Source organism: Coturnix japonica, chromosome 7, assembly GCF_001577835.2.
Source record: "Coturnix japonica isolate 7356 chromosome 7, Coturnix japonica 2.1, whole genome shotgun sequence".
Lineage (NCBI taxonomy): Eukaryota > Metazoa > Chordata > Aves > Galliformes > Phasianidae > Coturnix > Coturnix japonica.
This window is the reverse complement of record NC_029522.1, coordinates 3,867,453-3,888,381: the sequence shown is the minus strand read 5'-3', so window position 1 is coordinate 3,888,381 and position 20,929 is coordinate 3,867,453. Positions and strand designations below refer to the sequence as shown.

Below are 20,929 nucleotides of genomic sequence, written 5' to 3'. Positions count from 1 at the left end.
TCTTATCCCACTTTCACTGCTGATGTAGCTCTGGCTAAAAGGAAGCTCACCTTTCTCACTGATGCCTGAGAGGCACAAAGCCAACACACAAACCAAGCTTAATTTCCAAGCTTTGTCAACTGTTACCAAATGTACTTCTGGACAGGAATGGCATATTCCAGAAAATCTTTTTTTTTTTTTTTTTTTTGCTGTTGCTGTTTATTTAAGCAGTGAAACTATTACTCCAAATGAGAGACAAGCACCAGCTTTGGGCCAGGCTGCATCATTCAACATACTGCTCTGGGAGAAGAACTTCCTCACCAAGTCTGCTCCCTTGCAGGAAGAGGTAATAAACTCACCAATGCAAAACTCATTACAATTCCCCTATTTGCATGAAAAGCAAAGAAAAGTGCAGTATCGATTGTGAACACAGAAATCCCGCTCTGCTCTCTCATTTCTTTTTGACTGATCCGAGAGAGCACACAACAACCATAAAAAGTCTGTGAACACCTCTCAAAATACATTAATAAATAGCACATTTATTGATTGCTGTCAAAGAAAAAAAGGCACGTTCAAATTTACAAGCTACCCTGCCCACGTACACACTTAGAAGCAGTCCATTAAATACTGCTTGACAAATTGTGCTCATGATTAACTTGAGACTCGACCACTCTCCTCACACAGGAGCCAGGCACTGCTTGCTGCTCCCCTCCTCACTCCTAAATCCACCACAGACTTTGGTTGATTTTTGATATAGCAGTCCTGATCTTTGCTATGTGACTGAGACCTCTAATGCTTTATTACCTTTCTGGTACTACAAGAAGCTCTGTTGCTTTAGATACTGTTTCAGACCGGGGGGATAATAAGACCAGCTTCTTTTTCATTACACACCTATTTCTTTGGCCGTCAATGTTTAGTCATTTTCTGGTAGGATATTTTCCTTGTACTACTGGAAAAACCCCTCTAAAGCTTATGGTTAAATTTACACAGCAGCAGCTTATATTCCTCACTATAACATCTTTAGGTACCCACCGAGCTGCCTGGCTCCATATAAATGCAGAAATGAAAATGGCTAACACATCAGCCTTGGATACCAGGTAATTTTATAGTATATCTTAATTCCTCCAGATCCAAAACTTTTTTAGAGGAGTCACTTCCTATGTAAAACTCTTCTCTCATTTATTTGACAGTTTCCTTTGCTCATTCTTCACATCCCTAAGCCTCAGTATGCTTCTGAGGGAACGCCTGTATAAAACCACAACCCATTGGAGATGAACTGTTTTTTAGGCATGTGATGTACATTTAAATCACACGTTATTCCATGTTTCATTTCAGCAGTAGAAATGCCTGCGGCAGATGTATTTTTAGAGGGTGATATTTCAAAGGCAGGTAGAGGAGTTGGTAACAGAACTGTACTCAGCCATACCAAAGGGGCACTTTGCATTTAAAAGGAACCTTATGCAGTTCAGTTTATCTAGCCTCCAAATATACTTCGCTGCATCATCAGCAAGCCTGTGTGCCAGCTGAGGTGCTGCCATAAAGGTGCTGGTGCTGATCTGTTTGGGATGCCACAGGCAGCTGCTTAACTAAGGAAAGGCCAAAAATTAGAGAGAAATTCTGCCACATAATTAAGAAACACCCCCTCCTTGCTTCTCCCCTTCCCCATTTTTAAATTCTCCACTGTCTTTAATTAATTCACCCTAGGGCAATAAACCTGGCAGTGAGGTTGGTGAACTCTTAAAAGCATAAAGTGAGCTGTCTCTACGCACATCCTACTCCATTCGCATTCAAAACTACAGACAGTACTCGGTTTTGTTTTCCTCCTTTCTTCCTTTCCTTTCTTGTTTCTTTCTTTACAAGGTTCCTTTAACATGTAAACGAATCAATATTTTACTGTTTGACTTCATGGAGAAAAACCTATACCCTGCCTGCAAAATCCTACTGCCATCTGGGTTTGTGTTTCAATAAGAAACCGATCACAGAAAGATATAATCCAACATAAGACTTGCAATACACTATAGAAGGAAAGGTCTACAAATCTTAAGGCCACCACAGCTCACTAGCATTTGGCAGGTCATGGTCTACATGGCTCCATAGTCAAAAAACCTGACATCTAGTACAGACTGCGCTGGCAATCCCTGGCCACTCCTACTGAGGCAGCATCCTACCTGTAGACTATTTGAACTTGTGGAGCAGCCTTTGCAAGTGCTAATGGAGGCTGCGATTTAATTGTGCACGCACCACAGGTTCCCTAGTTCGGGCCTGGTGTTGTAGTGAAGTGAAAAATACAACCACAAACCGTCACTTAGAAATTCTGACCTGGATGAGACCAGAAAGAAATTTAAATCTTTCGGGGTAAAAAAGAGAAAAGTTAGCTGGGAGATTTCTAGGCCAATCATTTGTTCAGCATGAAGACTTTTTGAAGCACATCCCGTCCGTCCCTTTTGAGGGTTACCAATCATTAGAGATGGCTTCTTCTCACTACTGCACATCTCTACAGACTCGCACAAAAATGCCTCAGCTACAGGACTTTGCACTGTCTGCACAATCTAGTTAATAGGCACAGCCAGGCATTTCATTCCACTGTAATTCCGATTCTCTAAAGGCTCCAATTCGTCACCTGTGTTCACCTCAACACATTTGAGTCTGCTATTTAATTACTTTAAAGCTGGAGTGACGGTGGTCTCACTTCTCCTGGTCACTTCTCTTTTTCAGGGGTTCACTGATGACTCCCCTTCGGCACCCGCACATCTGAAATGCAGCAGTGAGTGCTCTGCCTCTGACAAATGGCTATTTTAGAACCGTGGGGAAACTGCATCTGGGCTGATGTGTATCAAGTATCAGTCCAGTCAAAAGCCAGCACCATCTTTTCACTGCTGCCCTTTTCATTTAGTTATCTTACTGAAGTCTTATCTCCCCAGTCCCTTGCCATAGGCTACCAGCTTCCTGCAGAGCCAGAAACAAAGCTCAGTCTTAAACAAAGGGAAAAAAAAGGAAAAAAAATCACAAAAGAGAGAAAGTTGGTCACAGTTACTGTTATGGAGCCCTGCAGGTTCTGTAGCCACGACCAAAGCAAAGGCATGCTGCTGCTTCTGTACCTAGTGTCACCGGCCAGCACAGCCCCCAGTAGCACGGCAAGGCACTGCCTTTTTTAAAGTACTGCTCAGCATCACCACTGCTGTTTTTAGGCCTGCTCTTTTCTTCGCTACACCGCAAGCTCAAACAGCAAAGCTAGCTACTAGCCAAACAACCTATGAAAGCAGAAATGGCCAAAAGCCATGCAGGAAGCTGAATTAACATCACTTCTACCATCAACAGTGACCGCTAGTGAAAGCTTTAGGGTTTTGCCCACTCAAACAGTAGTTTCTGGCAACGTACCTGAGCCGTGGACCTGGTAATACTGTGTTAAGCTCAAGAGAAAGACAATGTGAGGACCGATTGTGATGTGCTCAGCTCAAGCAGAGATAGCTTGCCCCGCGTATTCAGCCACAAGCAATTTACTTATCGCTTTCCTTTAAGAGTAATAACCTACTGCGTTTGGACAGAGCTTCAATCAGAAATCAACTGGCTTCAGAGTAACTTCTCCTTTATGTTAGATACAGCAATCAAGTTGAGTTGCATGTGGAAACAACCTCATGTTTGGTAAGACCTGACAGAGAGAGACAAACCTTCAGCCCTACAAACGTCAGGATTTAGCAAGCAATACAAGTTGTAAATGATTTTCCTTTTGGAAATAATTGATTAGATAGCTATTATTAAAGGGGGGGGGGTGGGGGCTAAGATCTTGCTAAGGCTGCCCAATGCTTTACACAGTACATTTAATTCTTCTATCACATTTTCCTCTGCCTCAATATATTCAAAACAGAATGCTCCATATTAATCCCCTGGGAGGTGGGATGCACACAGCCTTTCTCAGCAAGGTTTGTTGTGAGCTATGACCAAGGTTCCCAAATGCTTTGCCAGCGCACATATATCTACTAATACTTCAGATAACACCAGCAATCCTTGGGCAGACCATCCAGAAGGCAGCTGGGTAAGCAGAATGAGGAGGACACCCCAACGTAACTGGAAATCTCGTACTCTATTCACACAATCATACAATGGTTTGGGTTGGAAGGGACCTCAAGGATTACGAAGCTCAAACCCCCCTGCAGCATGCAGGGCCACCAACCTCCATGTTTAATACCAGACCAGGCTGCCCAGAGCCCCATCCAAGCTGGCCTTGAAATTCAGATCGTGGCTCTTTCACCTCCAGTTTCTAACAAGTGCTACAATACACTAGAGAATGAGACAAAACCATCTCCTTTGTAGGATTTCACTTACAACAGAACACGAAGGGAATGATGACTGTAATAATGATTGCAAACCAGGCTTCTGTTTGCAAAGTGCTCCAGTTTTTATCAAAGACAGATCTGCACATAAGAAAAGTGCAGCTGAACTAGGGAGCATTTTATCTAAAGCGCTCATTAACTTGGACAACTGGGGTTGTTATTTTCTTCTTGCTGCTGCTTTGTTTTTAGTTTTAATCATTCAGGCATCTCCCAGGTCGCTATAGAGGCACCAGTGCTTTGCTGGATCAGACTCTGGATTGCAAGGTCTGCCAAGCAGCTCCAGGGACGATAAAATACATCGTACCACTAACCTTCATCTCTTGAGAATTACATTTTAGCTTCGGAGGCCTCCAAATGGTGAAATACGAACAGCCACCACCCAAGCTGACATTTCATTTGGCTCGGTTACTTATTGTTATTATATGCATTTCCTGGAAGCTACTGGTAAGTGACAATCTTTTTCTTAATTTAATTTTAAAACAATTACGATGACTCTAATCTAAAAGTACGCAATCTACCATGTCAGAATCAGTTCGTTTCTGCAGTAATATGGGGAAAGGCTTTAGTTTACTGGCAGTAGCGATTCAGCCTTCTTATTTATGTGTGTGTGTGTTTGGAAATGGGATACTGTTGTACTAATAACTTATACATTTTCCTCATTATCTATATGAAATATGTGCTGTCCAAAACAGAGCTAATAGAACTCCAGCTCACTGGGAGACGCACTATTTAGTGTAGCTCAACCAGGAAGAAGACAGGAGTGAGTTACAACTCTCAGGGCTTGTCGGTGGGTTTTTTTTTTCCTCGCTTCTTCCCAGAGACTCCCTGTTAATAGGATCTTCCTGATCTTAAGTAAAATCTTAAGTCCCCTAGCAGCTGTTTGGTCGGCAGAAGCACAGCTGTCTAAACTTTATTGGCAGTAAATGTCATTCTCGCACACAAACTGCATGCCTGGAAAACCCAAAGGCACATCTTGGTCCGTTAGTGCTATCACATATGATCACATTCCCTGACGAGATGTGAAAACTGAAATGGAAAACGTCAACAAACTCTGGCCGCGGTGAGGACTGGGGCATGCCCGCTGACAAGCGTGCTGCAATGACAGAAATTTACTTTGAGTTGCAATTAGTGGCACTGTCATTTTTGGGCGCTCCTGCCAATTAATTAAGCCTGTCAAATGGAAAAACAGTGGCATTCACATGATAATTTATATAGGGAGAGACTAGCCTAGCAAATCTGCTGCTACAGCCAACAAAATCCCCTCCGAGGGCTTAAAAAAATAAAGGGGAAAAAAAATAAAATATATATATATATATATATAAAGAAGTAGAAAGGGGGACTGGGTTGTAGGGGGGAGAAAGTTAAACTGTCCTTGTTATAATTGTTAACTCTGATCGCTGAAGTAGAAGATGGGCTGATTAAAACTCCAAACGAGCCCCTAGCTCGCTTAAATCTCAGAGTCCGGAATGATAGAATCAGAGGAGTTTATTCATACCATTAAGCCCCAGAGAACTTAATTGAAAGAAGAGCATAGCCTGGACCTTGACAAGCGGGAGGTCACAGTAATTGCTGCCGGACATATTTAACATTAAGATAATCAGGCCATTAATTACCCTTTGGATCATTAAATCAGCCAGTTGCAAAATGAAATTTCTGCCTCTATTACTCACTTGAGAGACCACAGGGGTGGCTTTTAATTTATCAGTGAGCTTGAGATACAAAGGACCAGGCTTGGGGAGGAAGGAAAGGGGGAGGAGGGGGGGGGCTGCTTCAGCAGAGGCAGGAATATCAATCCGCCATGCTTGGTGATCGTGGCAAATTAACTAGGTAAGATAACCTCAGCTTCTAAAGGCAGAAGCTGGGGGTATGTAAATAGATGAGGGCAGACAGGGAGATCAGAGCCTGCACACCACTTAGCAGGATAATAAAGGAAATCATCCTTGATTATCAGTGCTAATTTGGACACTGCCGGTAGCTTGTTATGCGTGTTCTGAGTAGCATTTAATTAATTCAATTGCTTGTTAATGAGGGAAGTGACATGTGGGGAGCAGATGCCACCCAACTGCAGATGGGTTCTGGTCAGCCCTTCACAATAAAATTTTCCTTTTTTTCTTTTGGATAAACACCCTTCCCCCAGCCCTAAAATGGGAAAGGTGTCAGGCATGGAGGAGAATTCAAAAGGGACAAAACACTGACCTCATCAGGCCAAGAGCTGCTACGGAAGCAGACCTGGCAGCCGTAAGTGGAGAGGTATTACTGGTGCCAGGAACTGCAGACCAACAGCAGCCCAGTGGCCAAAACGGCACCAAATGGGAGGGAGCTGAAATGGAGGCTCTTTACATAGTCCTATCCTACAATGCAGGGAGCTAACCAAGTCGGCAGCTCCGTGCTTGCCCTTTATCCAAATTCACTGCAAGTACAAATAAGGAAGGAATAATTATTTTTATGGGGGAAAAAAATAATAATAAAAAAGGGAAGCATGGCTTAATTTTTTTTCCATCGAAGTCACTAACCGGCATAATGGAAGTTACCCTTGAAACAGCAAGTCAGACTTCAGCTCAGAACTGTAAAAGTCTGCTAAATATAGTCCAACTGCATAATGTTTTTTCTGACACCATTAAATTCTGTTCATTAGCGAGTGAGGGATCAAACTGGATCTCACATCTTAGGGTCAAAGTCAATTCCCGACACTGCCAGCTCCCAACTCAAGGCTTCCCATGCAGCGTTAAGAATCCTTCTGTTTTCTTATGACCTTTGTTAACCAGAACAAACACAATAACCGCTATGCAAACAAACCACCTGAGCGAAATGGCAAGGATGCTGTGACAGGAGCCTGCAGTGACTGGGAAGTTGTATTGCCCATCCAGATCTCTTTTTAACAATAGGAAGCTCTGGAATGGAAGTGTTACATACATCTGTGATTTTTAACACTAAAAATTTTGATATCTCCTTTTTCTTCTCTCCCGACATCCATATTAAACAGAATCTCTACGTTTCCAAGCTTATTTGTTTTTACTACATGAGCTGTATCAACCAGAATACAAAAACCAGGCAGTAGAGTTGACTGCAATGTAAACAACAACATCCAAGCTGCCTCAGCAGAGTTTAAAACTACACCTGATGTAAAGGGCAGCTAACAGCTGAGCTTCTATTAACTGCTCATCCTTCATTCCTGGAATACATTTTTAATGGAGTTGGAAGTTTCTTTCTACTTAGGAATGTTCCCAAAAAGATGCTAAAGCTGTGGGGAGCCCTTCAACTTCTGAGTCTGCAGAGAGCTAATGCAAATTTTGAGCATCACTTCAGCAGAAGAACAAAAAGCATGGCTGAGATATGGAACTGGATGCCATGCTGCCTTCCCTGTCCTCGTGGCCAGAAGCTTCCAGAATGTGGAGGCAGCCTCCCTGCTTGTGTAACCCAGTGCTCCCAATAGGATGGAAACAGAGCCTTTGGGAGCTCAGAGAAAGAGAGTGAGGACCAGGGAGCAGATAAGCTCGTCCTGGAGTGGGCAGAGGGATGGTGAGAGCTCATCTCCTTTGGGAAAGGCCACCATCTTCTCAGGAACCCAGTGGTGCCAATGAGACTGCAATTTAGAAACCATATGGACGAGAACAGTATACAGAGAAAGCAAAGCATATGAAGAGCGTCCAAAAGAAAGCTAGTATCTGGCAGGAGATCTACACACCAGTTCAAAAGGCCCAGCAAAACAAGGCAAAGACAGCCCAAAAGCTTATCTACAGAGCTTCATATCATCTCTGGCATTCCCCTATGCAGCAAGCTCCGACTCAGCCCCACTGAGCTGCCCAAACTACTCCTGTGCCATACTACTCAAAATCAATGTTTTAAGAGTGTGCTTAAATAGTATCAATAGCAATTACAGGGGGGAAATCTTGATCCTCATCCCAGGACTCAGTTAATTGTCGCAACATTGATTTACTCTAATTTGACTTCTCACTCCAAATTAAACCCACATTACCGAAGGAAGGACTACAGGCAAGCTCTCCTCATTGACCCCCTCCCGTCCAAGACAATAAATTTCATATTGAATACACTTGGAAAAATGGCAGTTGTTGCAGGATCCATATTGAAAGATCTCTTTTTTTCTTTTTTTTTTTTTCCCTTCCTGTGAGTAATTAAAAGATGCTTTTCTTGACTAATGATCCCCCTGTTTAGAAATGGGAAGTCAATACTCCTTCACCAGCAGTCAGCTTCAATTTGTCACAGGGCTCCCGAAGTTTGAGTGGTGGTTCTCAGGGCTGCTGGTAATTGCTGGAACCAATTACCAGCCTTCTAAAGCTGACCTAATCAGAAGCCCATGGACAACACTCGGAGGCCAGCTGGTCCCCTTTTCCTTCTACATTCACATATTCTCCCTTGCTAGGTTTTTCCGCTGCTTTGCCAACTTTTCTTACTCACCAGGAGCTCATGTTAATTCCTCCTTCCTTGCTGCAGCCATGTGAACACCCGCAATCTGAACTCTGGCTCACGCTACTGCTTTACATTATGCCTCTTCCTTGGGGGATCCTTTTGCACCTGTGCTCTCATTATCTGCGCTGGCTTCCAGTTTAATGCTAGATGCAACCCAAGGTGTTGCTTTTGATCCAGAGGCAGCGAATGACCCAGAGATCTGATTATTTTACAAACTGTCTCTCAGACTCTTATGAGATCTGGTGCAAGTTAACATTAGAGAATGCACCTGGCCAATATCCTTGATGAAAGTTGTGGGAGCAAGGACTTCTGCTACAAAACTTTCAGGCTTTGAGCTCATAAATTCCAATCTGAGAGCCTTTCTGACCTTCAAAATACGCTTTCAGGTTGATCTTCTCCCACGATTTTCTCAGTGAAGGAGTTTTAAAGTGAATATGAATGCAATAGGAAAGGACAGCAGCACGGTAAGTTAGACGTGGTTCAAGTCTGATTGTTGGTTTGACTTACTTTTGGGTGTACAAAATAAAGTAAGCTGCACTCAAAGATTGTCGTAGGTCAGTTTTTATACACACTGGTGCCATTTTCCTAGGTAAGACACCTCAACTGTGCTGTGGGCTAAAGCCAGCCCTCTGATAATCCTTCACACTTCCCTCTACTCAATAAGAACACATGCAATTCCACTGCAGTGATTCTGTGCTGATTTCTCACAAGCAGAAGGCACTGTTTTTGAAACCATCCATATTAATATTTTCGGGTTCCTCTTAGCCTGGCATATGAATACACCCTGAGCTTCCCAGGCCAACAATATTTGTAGAGCAGCCAAGAGTCCTTCTCTGCCCTTGAAAGTCTGTGCATTTGTGTTGATGGCTTCATCTCCAATAGAAAGGGACAACGTGATATAATGAAACCCTAAACTGCCTGATTCCCTCTACAAATGTCTATTAACAGAGGGTCTGTCATCATGCTGACAAGTACTGGTGGTTGCGTGGGGAGGGGGGCATGGCAGACAAGGCAAGAGCTAAAATACACGCTTATCATAAAGAAACACATGAAGACTGTGCTTGTCTAATTTTACTTATGCTTTGTGTAAAGGCCTCTGAATCAGGTGGAAGAAAGGTTACGAAACCTGTTCTTGTGTTTCTAATACTTTGTCGGCACAGTCTGAGCAAGCATGTAGAAAGCTATGAAGGTTAGATTAATGGCATATGTAGTGGAACAAAAAAGGGGAGTACTGTGAGAGACGTGCAATATGGGGGGGGTAAAGAAGGGAACAGAGATACCATCAAGTTCTGGAGAAACTCTGAAGAAAACAGAATAACTTCTCGCCCCAGTCTGATGGGCCTTTGGTGGGAAATCATTAAAGCAGGTGCACACTGAGTTACTGCCTCCTCACACAGCAGCTCTCACATTCTGGCTGTCCCAGCAGCTCAGCAGTGTGGGTAGGAACAACTCCCCAAGAGCACATATCGGCTCTCTTACCCATCAGAGGTTGTTTTGCTGAATGCTCCTTTCCTTCCTGATCTCCAAATATCCTCAGGCTCTCCACCAGAACTCCACATATCTCACCTCCCCAGACGTATTTCTGCTTGCTTACTTTCACACAAAAGTAAGGGTCCCTCTGGTCCACTCCCTGCTCCAGCAGGGATACCCAGAGCAGGGTGCCAAGCACCATGTCAAGGTGGGTCTGGAGATCTCCAAAGAGACTTCTGCATACTTGTGCTCTGTTACATCACAGAAATGCTGCCTGATGGTCAGAGGGAACCTCCTGTGCTCCAGTTTGTGCCCACTGCCTCTGGTCCTGGCACTGGGCACCACTGACAGCAGCCTGGCTCTGTCCTCTCTGCACTCAGGTATTCACATTGATGGGATTCCCCCAAGCCTCCTCTCCCCTCAGTCTGAGCAGTCTCAGCTCTCAGGCTCTCCGCACAGCAGATGTGCTCCAGTCACCTGAGCATCTTCATGGCCTTTTGCTGGACTCCCTCCAGTACACCCAGGTTTCTCTCATCCCAGGGACAGAACTGGACCCAGTTACACCAGGTGTGGCCTCAGCTGTGGAGAGCGGAGGGGAAGGATCCCCTCCCTCCTGCCAAGCATCATTTATGTCTTGCTTCAAACAGCAGGAGCAAGACAGAGTTAGGAGAGCAAGATGAAAACTGCTCTGTGGGCAAATTTTCACATCATCTTAGCTTTATTTTCTCTAACATTTATCTTTTCCACTATGCAACTGTGCACTTGAATGCAGAGCTAGAAATATAAACGTATAAAATTAATCTTTATACCTTTTGTCCCTGCAATAGTCCAGGAAAGAAAGAAAGATTTATATCAGTGGCAAACTTTAACAGACAAATATAAACACGTCGTACAGAGACAGAGAACTCAAATAAGCTCTGAGCAATAAATGGAAGAAGAGTAGGTTTTATAGATGACTCATCTCCAAACATGAAAAGCTGGGTTGTTTAATTTAATCTTCATCACATGTGATTTCAGCATATCATGATAATGTCTTTAATTTATGTATGAATGCTAAAATTGTGTTTTTTTAATTTATCCAATTAAGCCTATGCCCTTTGTTTTGATGTATATTTTCTGCTTACCTCAATAGTAAGGAGCAAGTTGTATTTGTTAAGTGCAGCAGTGTCAGGTATTTTTGGATTAAGCAGAAAGTAATGCTAATGACAGAAAGGCAATAATAAGTTGATTTCAACCTAAGTGATGAAATTACTGTATTTACTGTCTAATACTACACGTGTGCATTCAGACATACAGTTAATGCATGGCTGAAGTCTCTGTGTAGGTCTCTTTGGACGCATTTCTGTGCATAGCCATTCCCCCAAGTAGCCTGATTAATGTACTTTGCTTCATTCTCGAAGACGAACCAAAGGTGGCACCACAAATTCATTTTTCAGTGCTAACGAAATAATGCAATAAGAAGTAGTTGACTTTATTACAGACAACAGCATAACCCTACTTCTGCACAGCAAGAGGTGGCACTGCTAGAAACACCCAGGTTATAATTTCACATGATCCAGAGCATGGGAAAAAGCAAAACCCATCCATATGTAAGCAAAATAAGAATACAATTCCCTCTGACTTCTTTTATATGCAGGAAGCAAACACTGAGAGCTACACCTCTGTCGTATCATTTGCTACCCAGGGACTGAACAGTGCTCAGACTCAGGCTGCTGCCCCGGAGCTCATGCTCAGACAATTACAACACACTTCTAAAGAGAACTGAGAAGATTATCCCAGCTGGATAAGGTAAGTCCAGGAGATCTTCCTCCCTTCCTCTGAAATACAGTCTGCCACAAGTCACTCTGCTTCCCCCAAGGCGGTATGTTAGTTAAAACTATTAGAACCTACACTTAAATTCCACTAAAATCAGCAAGTATTTAAAGAAAATCTTCCTTCCTTTGACAGAGATCAGATAAAGTAAGCACAAAAAACCTTCAGCGGGATAATACATCATGGAAGATTTACACTGTGCTGACCTAAGACTGGTAGGTAAAATATTGTTCTCATGGGAGACACGGATTCCACCATCAACTTATGCCTTTGTATATATCTCGTAAAGAAAGTAAGCAAGTCCACACTGAGCATCACTTTAACCACAGCAGTGATGAGAACCCAAAGTCCTGACAGCCCGATGCAAATTGCATGGCAGTGACCTGGGTAAGCCTGAACTACTGAAGCCAGATGATTAATCATAAACGGATAGACCAGGAACCAGAACTTAATGAAACAAAGAAACTTATGACATTGTAATTTAGATTGAAGTATAACCACGTGGGAGGGTGAAATCTCCCACTGTTTATCAGTGAATTGTACAAAAAACTGTAGAGCTGCTGAGGAAACCTTCAAATTCCAAATGAGGAGATTCCAAATGAGGAATTAAGCTCACAGTTTAGTTTACAGCCTTTTACCACCTGCAGAATTACACGCTACCTGACCACTGCACGCCACAATCATGGAGAAAGAAAGCATACCTTGTGGAATCTGATGAAGGTTTCATATGGCCTTGGCTGCTCTCCTCCCAGACGCTATTTGCCAGCTCATTCCCAATTGAAGACATCACCTTGATGAGCTCTATAGGCCAGTCATCCAGGTCAAGAGAGCGGACTCGGGAGAGGTGTGTGCCAAGGTTTCTGTGTATACCTGAGCATTCGATACATATGAGGGCTCCCAGATTCAAGCTGGCCCAGTCAGGGTCTGCAGAAAAGAGGACAAAGGCCATCATCAGTGCAATAAAACACCAAACAAAACATTCTGGTTAATATTTGTGGATAGCAATTTTGCCACCAAACACAGTGGGGGGGAAAAAAATATATCCAGGTGTCCTTGTTCACAGCACAGTTGGGAAGTCCAGCAGAAGGCTCAATTTTGTCTTCTTAAGGCACTTAATGAGAAACCCTAAGGGGGGAGGGATCACAAAAGATGCAGCCCAGCTTCAGTCAGAAGGAATAGGTGAATAAGAAAGAAAAGAAGAAACAAAGAAAATATAAACTGAGGAGCAGGCAGCTTATGAAGAAGTAGTAGAAAAAGTCCCTCCTTGGGAATCTAGAGTCACTCGTAGCCAATTACAAGAGAAAAAGAAGAAAAAAAGAAGAGTAGACACAATGTCTCTGTTGCTAACTATATCAACTCCCCTAATAACCATCTATATCATCACCTACGTATGGCTTTTACATCTAACACACTATGGGGTATGTTTTCATCTCTAAGATCAGGGAGATAAGTACTAAGATGAAAATGTGATACTTTGAACAGTCCCGGTTTTAGTGTACTAAACCAGAAGGATTCCACAGACAAGAAAAAAAAATAACCCCACAAATGATAAGGCTGTGACAAACCTGACAAAAGCCGGGAAATTCAAAGTCATTTCCCAAGATGGTTCACTTTTTGTCACTGTCCTGTGTTATTTAAATCTAGGTTTGTCTGAATATCCCTCTTCGACAAACATTCGCTTGAACAAACGCAATGAAAGACTTATGGGAGGAATTTCTGGTGGCTTTTTTTTTCCCCACCTGCTGTCAGATCTTTTCTTCTCTCCTTACCCTGGGCCTCCCAAAGAATGAGGAGACTATCACAAATGACAAGCAGGAAAATCACCATTAATTGAGAGGGTAGGCACAATTTTTATTCAAATCTAAACAAAATTCCCAGCCCATAGGAAATGCATTTCCAGCGTCCCCTTCTATTCGTGTAAATGCTGTCAAAGGACTTGGGTGATATTTCCAGTTTGGGCAGCCCAAATATGTGCAAGGAATACACTTCTTAGTTCCAGTCTAAGGTACGTTTTAACCTAGGAAGGGACAGCAGGCATTTCAGCTCTCCAGAAATACATTAGACAAAACACCTGCCATGCTTTACAAGTCCTTGGGAAGACAAGCATAAAACATTCCTTTCTTGTATATTTGTCCAGGTCACCTCCACGAGTTACTTGTGGTGTCCAGACAGAAGGGGAACTCAGCAGTATGTGTGAAATACACTAACAGGCTGATTTGTGTGTAAAAGCTTAAATGGGGCAGATATCCATTTTCAATTGATAAACTGTGACTTGGAATGAGATCTCTGCCTCTGACCTGCAAAGGCCAGGGTTATCTTCACAGACACAAAAGGTGTCAGGAGCTGAAAGAAGCACTAACTCGGAACGAAGCAAGAGTAAAATTACTGATTAATATTTTTACAGTTATTCCACCCACTGCCTCACTGTGTTAACATCCACTATTTGGCCTCCATCAGTGTTCAGCAAGCTCAGTGGGTGCTATCTTCTCTGCATGGAGGAATACAACTGCACTTTTTTGCTTCATATGCCCTTCCGTGTCCAATGCCATTCTGTCAGCCTGCCCCTCTGCTGCCATTTGTTACACAGCAACAAAACATATTGGGACATAGTGGGAAGGTTCAGTCTCTATTGCTGTACCACTGATGTCTGCCTCAGATGTCGTGGGTCAATACCATAAAACAGGAGGCATTACTTTTGGAGCAGCCTTTGTAGATGACCAGGGATGGCTCTGTGTGAAATTCAGTGCTCCTGTCTGCATCTTCCTCTTGTACAATCTAGTCAAGCAAGTTTTAAAGCTCATGCTCGAACATTTTTAAGCTGTAAAACACGGGCATTGTTGGCTACTCCCAGATAAAATGCTCAGTTTTCTCCTCTGAAAACTTCCTCCCAATCCAAAATGAGCAACTGAAATCCCACTGCCGAAATGAGCAGTGTTTGGCTCTCACATCCAATAAATCCCACAGTAAGCACTTCTTGTTTTTAGAGGAAAACAAGAGAATTGTTATTCCACGCTCCCCAGGCATCTCAGAGGAGCGAGCCAAGTTTCTCCTCTGGCGTCATTACAACTGGAAGAGGCAGAAAATGGAGCTGTGGGCAGGAAAGTTAGGACAGGAGTTTGACAAAGCTCAGCTCAGGACTGCTAAAGGGCCAGCAGGCTTACAGCAGGGCCAGTACAACAAAGCTGAAATTCCCCAGTGGAACAAAATGCTGTAATGAAGTGCTAAAAAGCCAAACAGCTCTAGAAAGAGGAAGAATGAGACTTCTGAAGTGGAAGATTGATGGCTCTTGAATAGAACCGAGGGACAGCAACATCTCCTATTCCTTTGCTGTCGAACATCTGGCTTTGTGAGGATGCAAATTATGTCGGCTTTCCACAACAGTGCCGGGTGTTTGTGATGCAAAACGCTCCGGGGTAAGGCAGAAAGGGAGAGAAGGGAAAAAAGCAAAGGCTGGCAACATGAGGAGCTGGCTGAGGCTCACACCCAGCACAGGTTTGGGTCCTAAAGCACAGCACTTTGGAACTAGCCCGGATTTCTCAAGGGAAATACAGTGGTCTTAAAATTAGGGAGGGCAAAAGGCAAGAGGGTTTGAATCACCTCCAAGAAGATGAACTACGAATTGAGTTTCCAGCTGAGGTTCCACGATCACCCTCCAACACCCGAGCCATACAACTAAGCCCTGCCAAAAAGAGCAGGTCCATCCTGCCCTCTGCCTGCAATGTGTTCCTGGCACATCTCTTCTGCTGGCACTCATGGCCAGCTTGACCCAAGGAGCAATCTGGATGAGGAACAAACCAGGCTGACAGGAAAAGGAGAAAAAATTGGAAGGACACGTGTGTTTGCAGTAAATGAACAACACTTTTCTACTCTGCTTGGGTAACCAGTTAACAGGGCCTAGGAAAATGCTGCCCACATCTGTACAGACCGAAGCAGGAATCAGTCACACTCCCATTAGCCTGCTCAGATGCTTCAGAGAAACCAACCACCTTGGTCACTTGAAGACCTCATCCTTGTCATATAAAGCACAGCATCTTATACATCTATACCAAAATCTTGGAGTAAATCTGAGTGACTACCAGCTCACTATGAAAGAATATGAAGAAATACAACCCTTTTTGGTCTACACACGTTAAAACGCCAGCCAAACTAACATCTTTTTCCTTGCTTATCACAGCCTGGGTTACCAGCCAGTGGAACATAAAGACCTCACTTCATCACTGTTGATAAGCCTGAGGTATTTCCACCAGTGATCACCTCCAAGCAGGTCAACAAGCTGTTCCGACAGGGTTTGAGTCCCGGTGCTCAAAGCTTAGTCCAGCCAAGGCTGGTATCCCTGCAGGCTGAACTGCTGGGGACAGAGCAGCTGTCTTTTGAATATGAATATCTGACAATTTTCAAAAGAATCAATTAAAATCAATCTATGTGTGAAGAACACTTTGATGGCACAGACTGGAAATGCCTGTTAATGTGCTCACCACCTTCCCTTCAGACCTTTTGAGGATGAGGCAGGGGACAATAGGTTTGCTTGCTCTGTGGATGATCGAATCAGCTAAATTGCTAGCTATGCAGACAGGAAATTAATCATGCAAAAGCACTTGCACGTCTGTATGAATGTTCATTCTGAATTCAACTGGGAAGTTGAAATGGCTTTAGACAAGGAGTCAAAAATCCTAAACAGCAAGTTTTTTTAAAAAAAAAGCCACTTGGAGAAAAATAAATGAATATTTTTTCCATTTTAAGCACATGCAAAATCACAAGGAAAAGTTCTGACTTGGGGAGATCAAAGAAACAAAAATGCAGGAGTTCTCAGTCCTTCTGCTCCTCCAACTAATTGCTTTGGAGCAAGAGTACTTCCTTTTTATGGCTTTGTTACAAACCTCTGGAACTAAAGAGCAACAGAATAATGACCTCAGCTGGGGTTAGTGAGGTGAAGAGCAGCTCAAAGTATTCTTGAGAACATTTCTGAACATTAGATATGTGTTAAAAAAAAAAAAAAAAAAAAAAGGAAAAAAGAAGGAAAGAGACACAGGAAAAAAAAACACCCTCTCAGATCAGTTTTCTGGTATCCAGACACAACAAGGAATAACTCTGGTTTCTTCTGATGAGTAATTCTATAATCAACCAACAAATACAAAACTCACTAATTAAGCTTTACTTCTCTGGAAATACGACCGCTATGTCTTCTCCACCCAAAGCAGGAAGAAAGTGGAAGTAGCTGATGTCAAAGAGCAAACTCCTTTTTCCCTTTCTTCAAAGGGAAGTGAAGAAATGCTCCCATTTAAAGAGGTAAAGTACAACAAGAGGGAAGGAATAAAATCAGACTTATCTGACACAGCGTACACTAAATATAAAAATGCTAAATATAAATTAACACAAAATAAACCTGATGAAGCAAACTCCACCATGAAGAGAGGTGAAAATAACATATGGAATGTAATATCAAAAAAAGACAAAGCCCACGGTGGATGTTCACCTATCTCTTGGCCAAGGAACTGAGGGCAGCTTTCTGAAGCCCAACACACCACGCTGCCTCCAGCAGCAGCTGTACTTACTCTGTGCTTCACAGTCCACGCAGTGGGAATTGCCTCTGATGTTCCTTATCGACTGAAGGGCCATGGCCTCATTCTGACTTGTCAGACGCGACTGGAAATGTGAAGAAAGGCACAGGTAACAAACAAGGGAGCAATAAAAAGGGTTAGATAACACCACAGTCAGTAAATGCAAAAATAACAAACAACCCACAGAGCTCAGGTCAAGTCTGAATGAACGAGATGAAGGACCCTGAAATCCTTGGCTGATGCTCTTTATTTGGATCTGGAGAGTCTGTCACCATGAGCCAGTTCAGCTCTTCTCAACTAAACCATCTGGTGGGCTTTGTGAGAGTAAAATTGTCAGCTGCAACAAACTATGGGCTCTCCGGACATGATTTTCAAATGAAAATCAAATAAAGCCATGTGGAGATGTTCCATCACAATGACATCTATTACACCCCTACTTGCTGTACTACGGTATTCCAGTTAGTTCTTTTGACAAGTTTTGAGACAGTGGATCTACTTTACAGAAGAAAACCTCTTGGAGCACTGTAGCAGGTTGAGGACACAATCAGAAAAGTCCCCTCTGCAGTCAAGATCTTAACAAAGGATTCTTCTTTTCAAAAGCATACTTAATATACACAAAAGCCAATCTTCTCTGTAGGTACTGGATAGTGACTACTACCAGCCACTCTTTACCTCTCTTAGTGTTAGTGCTTTTTAACACGGGTATTAGCATAAAGATTTCTCTCTCCCTTAACATAAACATTAGAACACGTAAATCCATTTAAGTCAGAGAAAAATCGTAACCTGTTTGTTTTTGTGTCTATCTCAGAAATGTATATTGGAATCAAACGTTATTATCCCAATTATTACTGGAAACATATATTGGAAACCAGTAATACACCTAAGCAGGTAGGATGGGGTAACGAAAGCAGGCATTTACTGTAAGATCTGAATTTCCCTCTTCCAATGACACTGCTTAGATGGATAACATGCAGCTCTAACACTACATGTATTTCTCTAGGAGGTGAGGTTTCAAGTTCAGCATTCTTGATTTTGCTTTCCTTGATGATCAACCGCCTATTACTCATTCTCATGCATTACTCCATGCACCATACCTTGTTCTTGCTGCTCTCACACGACTGTAAACTGGCCAAGATCTGACTCTCTATGGCTTGTACCCATGCATCTCTTTCTTCGTATGTGGTAGCTTCAAAGTGCCACGTCTGGCCAGTGAGAGAGACAATGATAAACTCAAAGTTTTCTTCTTGTTCTGTAAAAGAAAACAAACCATGCAATAGGAAAAAGGTTTAAATTCAAGGATACTGACAGACAGGCCTAAGCAAGTGCAAGTCTGAATGCTGGAGATCAGAGGCTCAGTACATCCAACCCTGAAGCTGCACAACGCATTGGAAAACAACTCGCAGATCCAGGGTTTTCCTCTCAGAATGCTATAATGAATAAAGTGTTGTTTTGTTTGAATATACAGTTCTTGCTTGCATTTGCCTGTTCAGTGTTGAGTCGATCCACCTCTGGAAGACAAAGTGGTGAACACACACTATTTAGACTTAAACCTGACGTGCTTAGAGCTACATACTGTAAAAAAAATCCAACACAAAGTGTGTCACAAAATAACTGAAAGGATGAATGCATTATAAAGAGTTGACGATACAAAGTTCAACAGTTTACCCTCTGCCTTCCACCACCTCTGTGCATAAAATGTTGAAAGCAGATATACTCATTTTCGGCACAAATACACTGGATTATAATGCAGGATTAAAATCAGTTCAACTTATTCACATTGGGAGAGATGAGAAAATGATCTAAGAAGCCTGCAGAAAGGGTCAGTGGAAACCCCTCAGGGCCACTGCAGAATAAGGACAAGTATTCAGGCCAAAGCACTGCAGTGCATGAAAATAACCAACAAACCTCAACTAAATGAACGCACTCTGCCTACACATGGGATACCACAATCAAAAGAGTCAAGGAAGCTGAGACAGAGATACTGGAATCAGGAAGCATGAAAGGAACATTACAACAGAGCACCAAGTTCTGGTGAACATCAGACATAATGGGCTTTGGAAAAAGCATTCACTTGTCTACTAATGACTTATTAGATATTCAGGGCCATGAAACTCCTGCATTGCCTTGTCGTCCATAAGCATATAGATGTGACACATCTAGAGCTGGCTTTAAACGTAGCACTGCTGCTCAATGGAAGTCATTTTTTCAGCCTGTGGGATAACTGGTCTTCCTGCATACACAGTCCCACATAGTGCCTGTCTTGCTACTGTAGGACAACAGAGCCTTGCAGAACAAAACTGAGGCACCTCCAGAAAGCCTTGTTGATGGGAAGAGAGACCTCACAAAGACCAGAGAACACTGGCAGAGGAGGACATGGAAAACTGAATGTAGCAGCAGTAGAGTACAGCTTAGCAGATGCATCACTCTATGGCTTTTTAATGGCTTCTAAATGATAAAATCTTTGTACTTCCAAAGACTTAATGAATAAGAGATTTACAAATGCTGTCACCAAATCCTACAGCTCAGAGCAATCTTCTACACAGAGAGCAACCTCTTCCATACACAGTGCTTCTAAATCGCACAGGTAAGTGATTTAGAGGCAAGCATGAAGAGGAATGCAAAGTTTTCAATGAAGTGCAAATCAAGAGGAAGAAATCCATGAACAGGAACAGCAAAAGAAACAGCAGAAGTATTAACCTCAAGGATTTTCATAGCAATTACACATTACAGGTGCTATTGAGGTGAGTGCATCAGTATGGTGACGGTGGCCAGGACCCCTCAATATGCAGTGATGTGAGTATGACATGGTGTCACCTACAGGAAAACAATTCCCCACGCCTCTCTTCAAAGCAAGGAGGACACCCTGTTGGGATGTGTAACAAGAGGAGACATGAGCATGGACAGAGCTAACGTATCTAATAATCAACAAGCACATACAGCTTATATTTAATCTTTACAGTAATCCTGTCACAGCTCAGCCCATAATTTCAGCATCCAAGTATGCTGTGATTTCCCAACTTTACAGTTTCAGGAGCTGAAGGATGTGTGTAGATTCAAGATACAGCACAACTGAATTCTCCCGTCTAGTAATCCTGATCACACACCTAGGAATTTGTTATGAGCAACGCATTCTGCAATCCAGCCTAACCTGTAAGGGAGGTTTGAAATCCCACCCTCAAACAGCATCCCTGCAAGCTTTGAATAAAATGCTGCACTAAAGTCATTCCTCTGCTCATGGAAGACCTACTGCACAGTGCACAATTGAGACAGACACTTGGGATCACCGTCAGCCATTTCCTCTGATTATCCTGTACGCAAAGCATCCTTATCCCAAAGGGAAGGCTCTCGTTT

At 42.9% G+C, this 20,929-nt stretch overlaps 1 protein-coding gene and 1 long non-coding RNA gene across 14 annotated transcripts in view; one reads left to right on the top strand and one right to left on the bottom strand.

The window, feature by feature from the left end:
• Positions 1–20,929, bottom strand: part of AGAP1 (ArfGAP with GTPase domain, ankyrin repeat and PH domain 1) — a 257,074-nt gene that overhangs the window by 21,018 nt on the left and 215,127 nt on the right. For all 12 annotated transcript variants that reach the window (XM_015867759.2, XM_015867760.2, XM_015867762.2 and 9 more), the window contains 3 exons: positions 18,673–18,827; positions 17,573–17,663; positions 12,722–12,944 (listed from right to left, as the gene is read on the bottom strand). In XM_015867759.2, coding sequence (XP_015723245.1) covers positions 12,722–12,944; positions 17,573–17,663; positions 18,673–18,827 — 469 coding nt within the window. The remainder of the gene's footprint in view (positions 1–12,721; positions 12,945–17,572; positions 17,664–18,672; positions 18,828–20,929) is intronic.
• LOC107316386 lies at positions 10,511–12,741 on the top strand. Of its 2 annotated transcripts, none has more exons than XR_004307958.1 (4): positions 10,511–10,588; positions 11,845–11,996; positions 12,156–12,235; positions 12,668–12,741. It is a non-coding gene; the product is annotated as an uncharacterized LOC107316386 (long non-coding RNA). The 2 variants fall into 2 exon arrangements; XR_004307959.1 differs by lacking the exon at positions 12,668–12,741 and adding an exon at positions 12,350–12,442.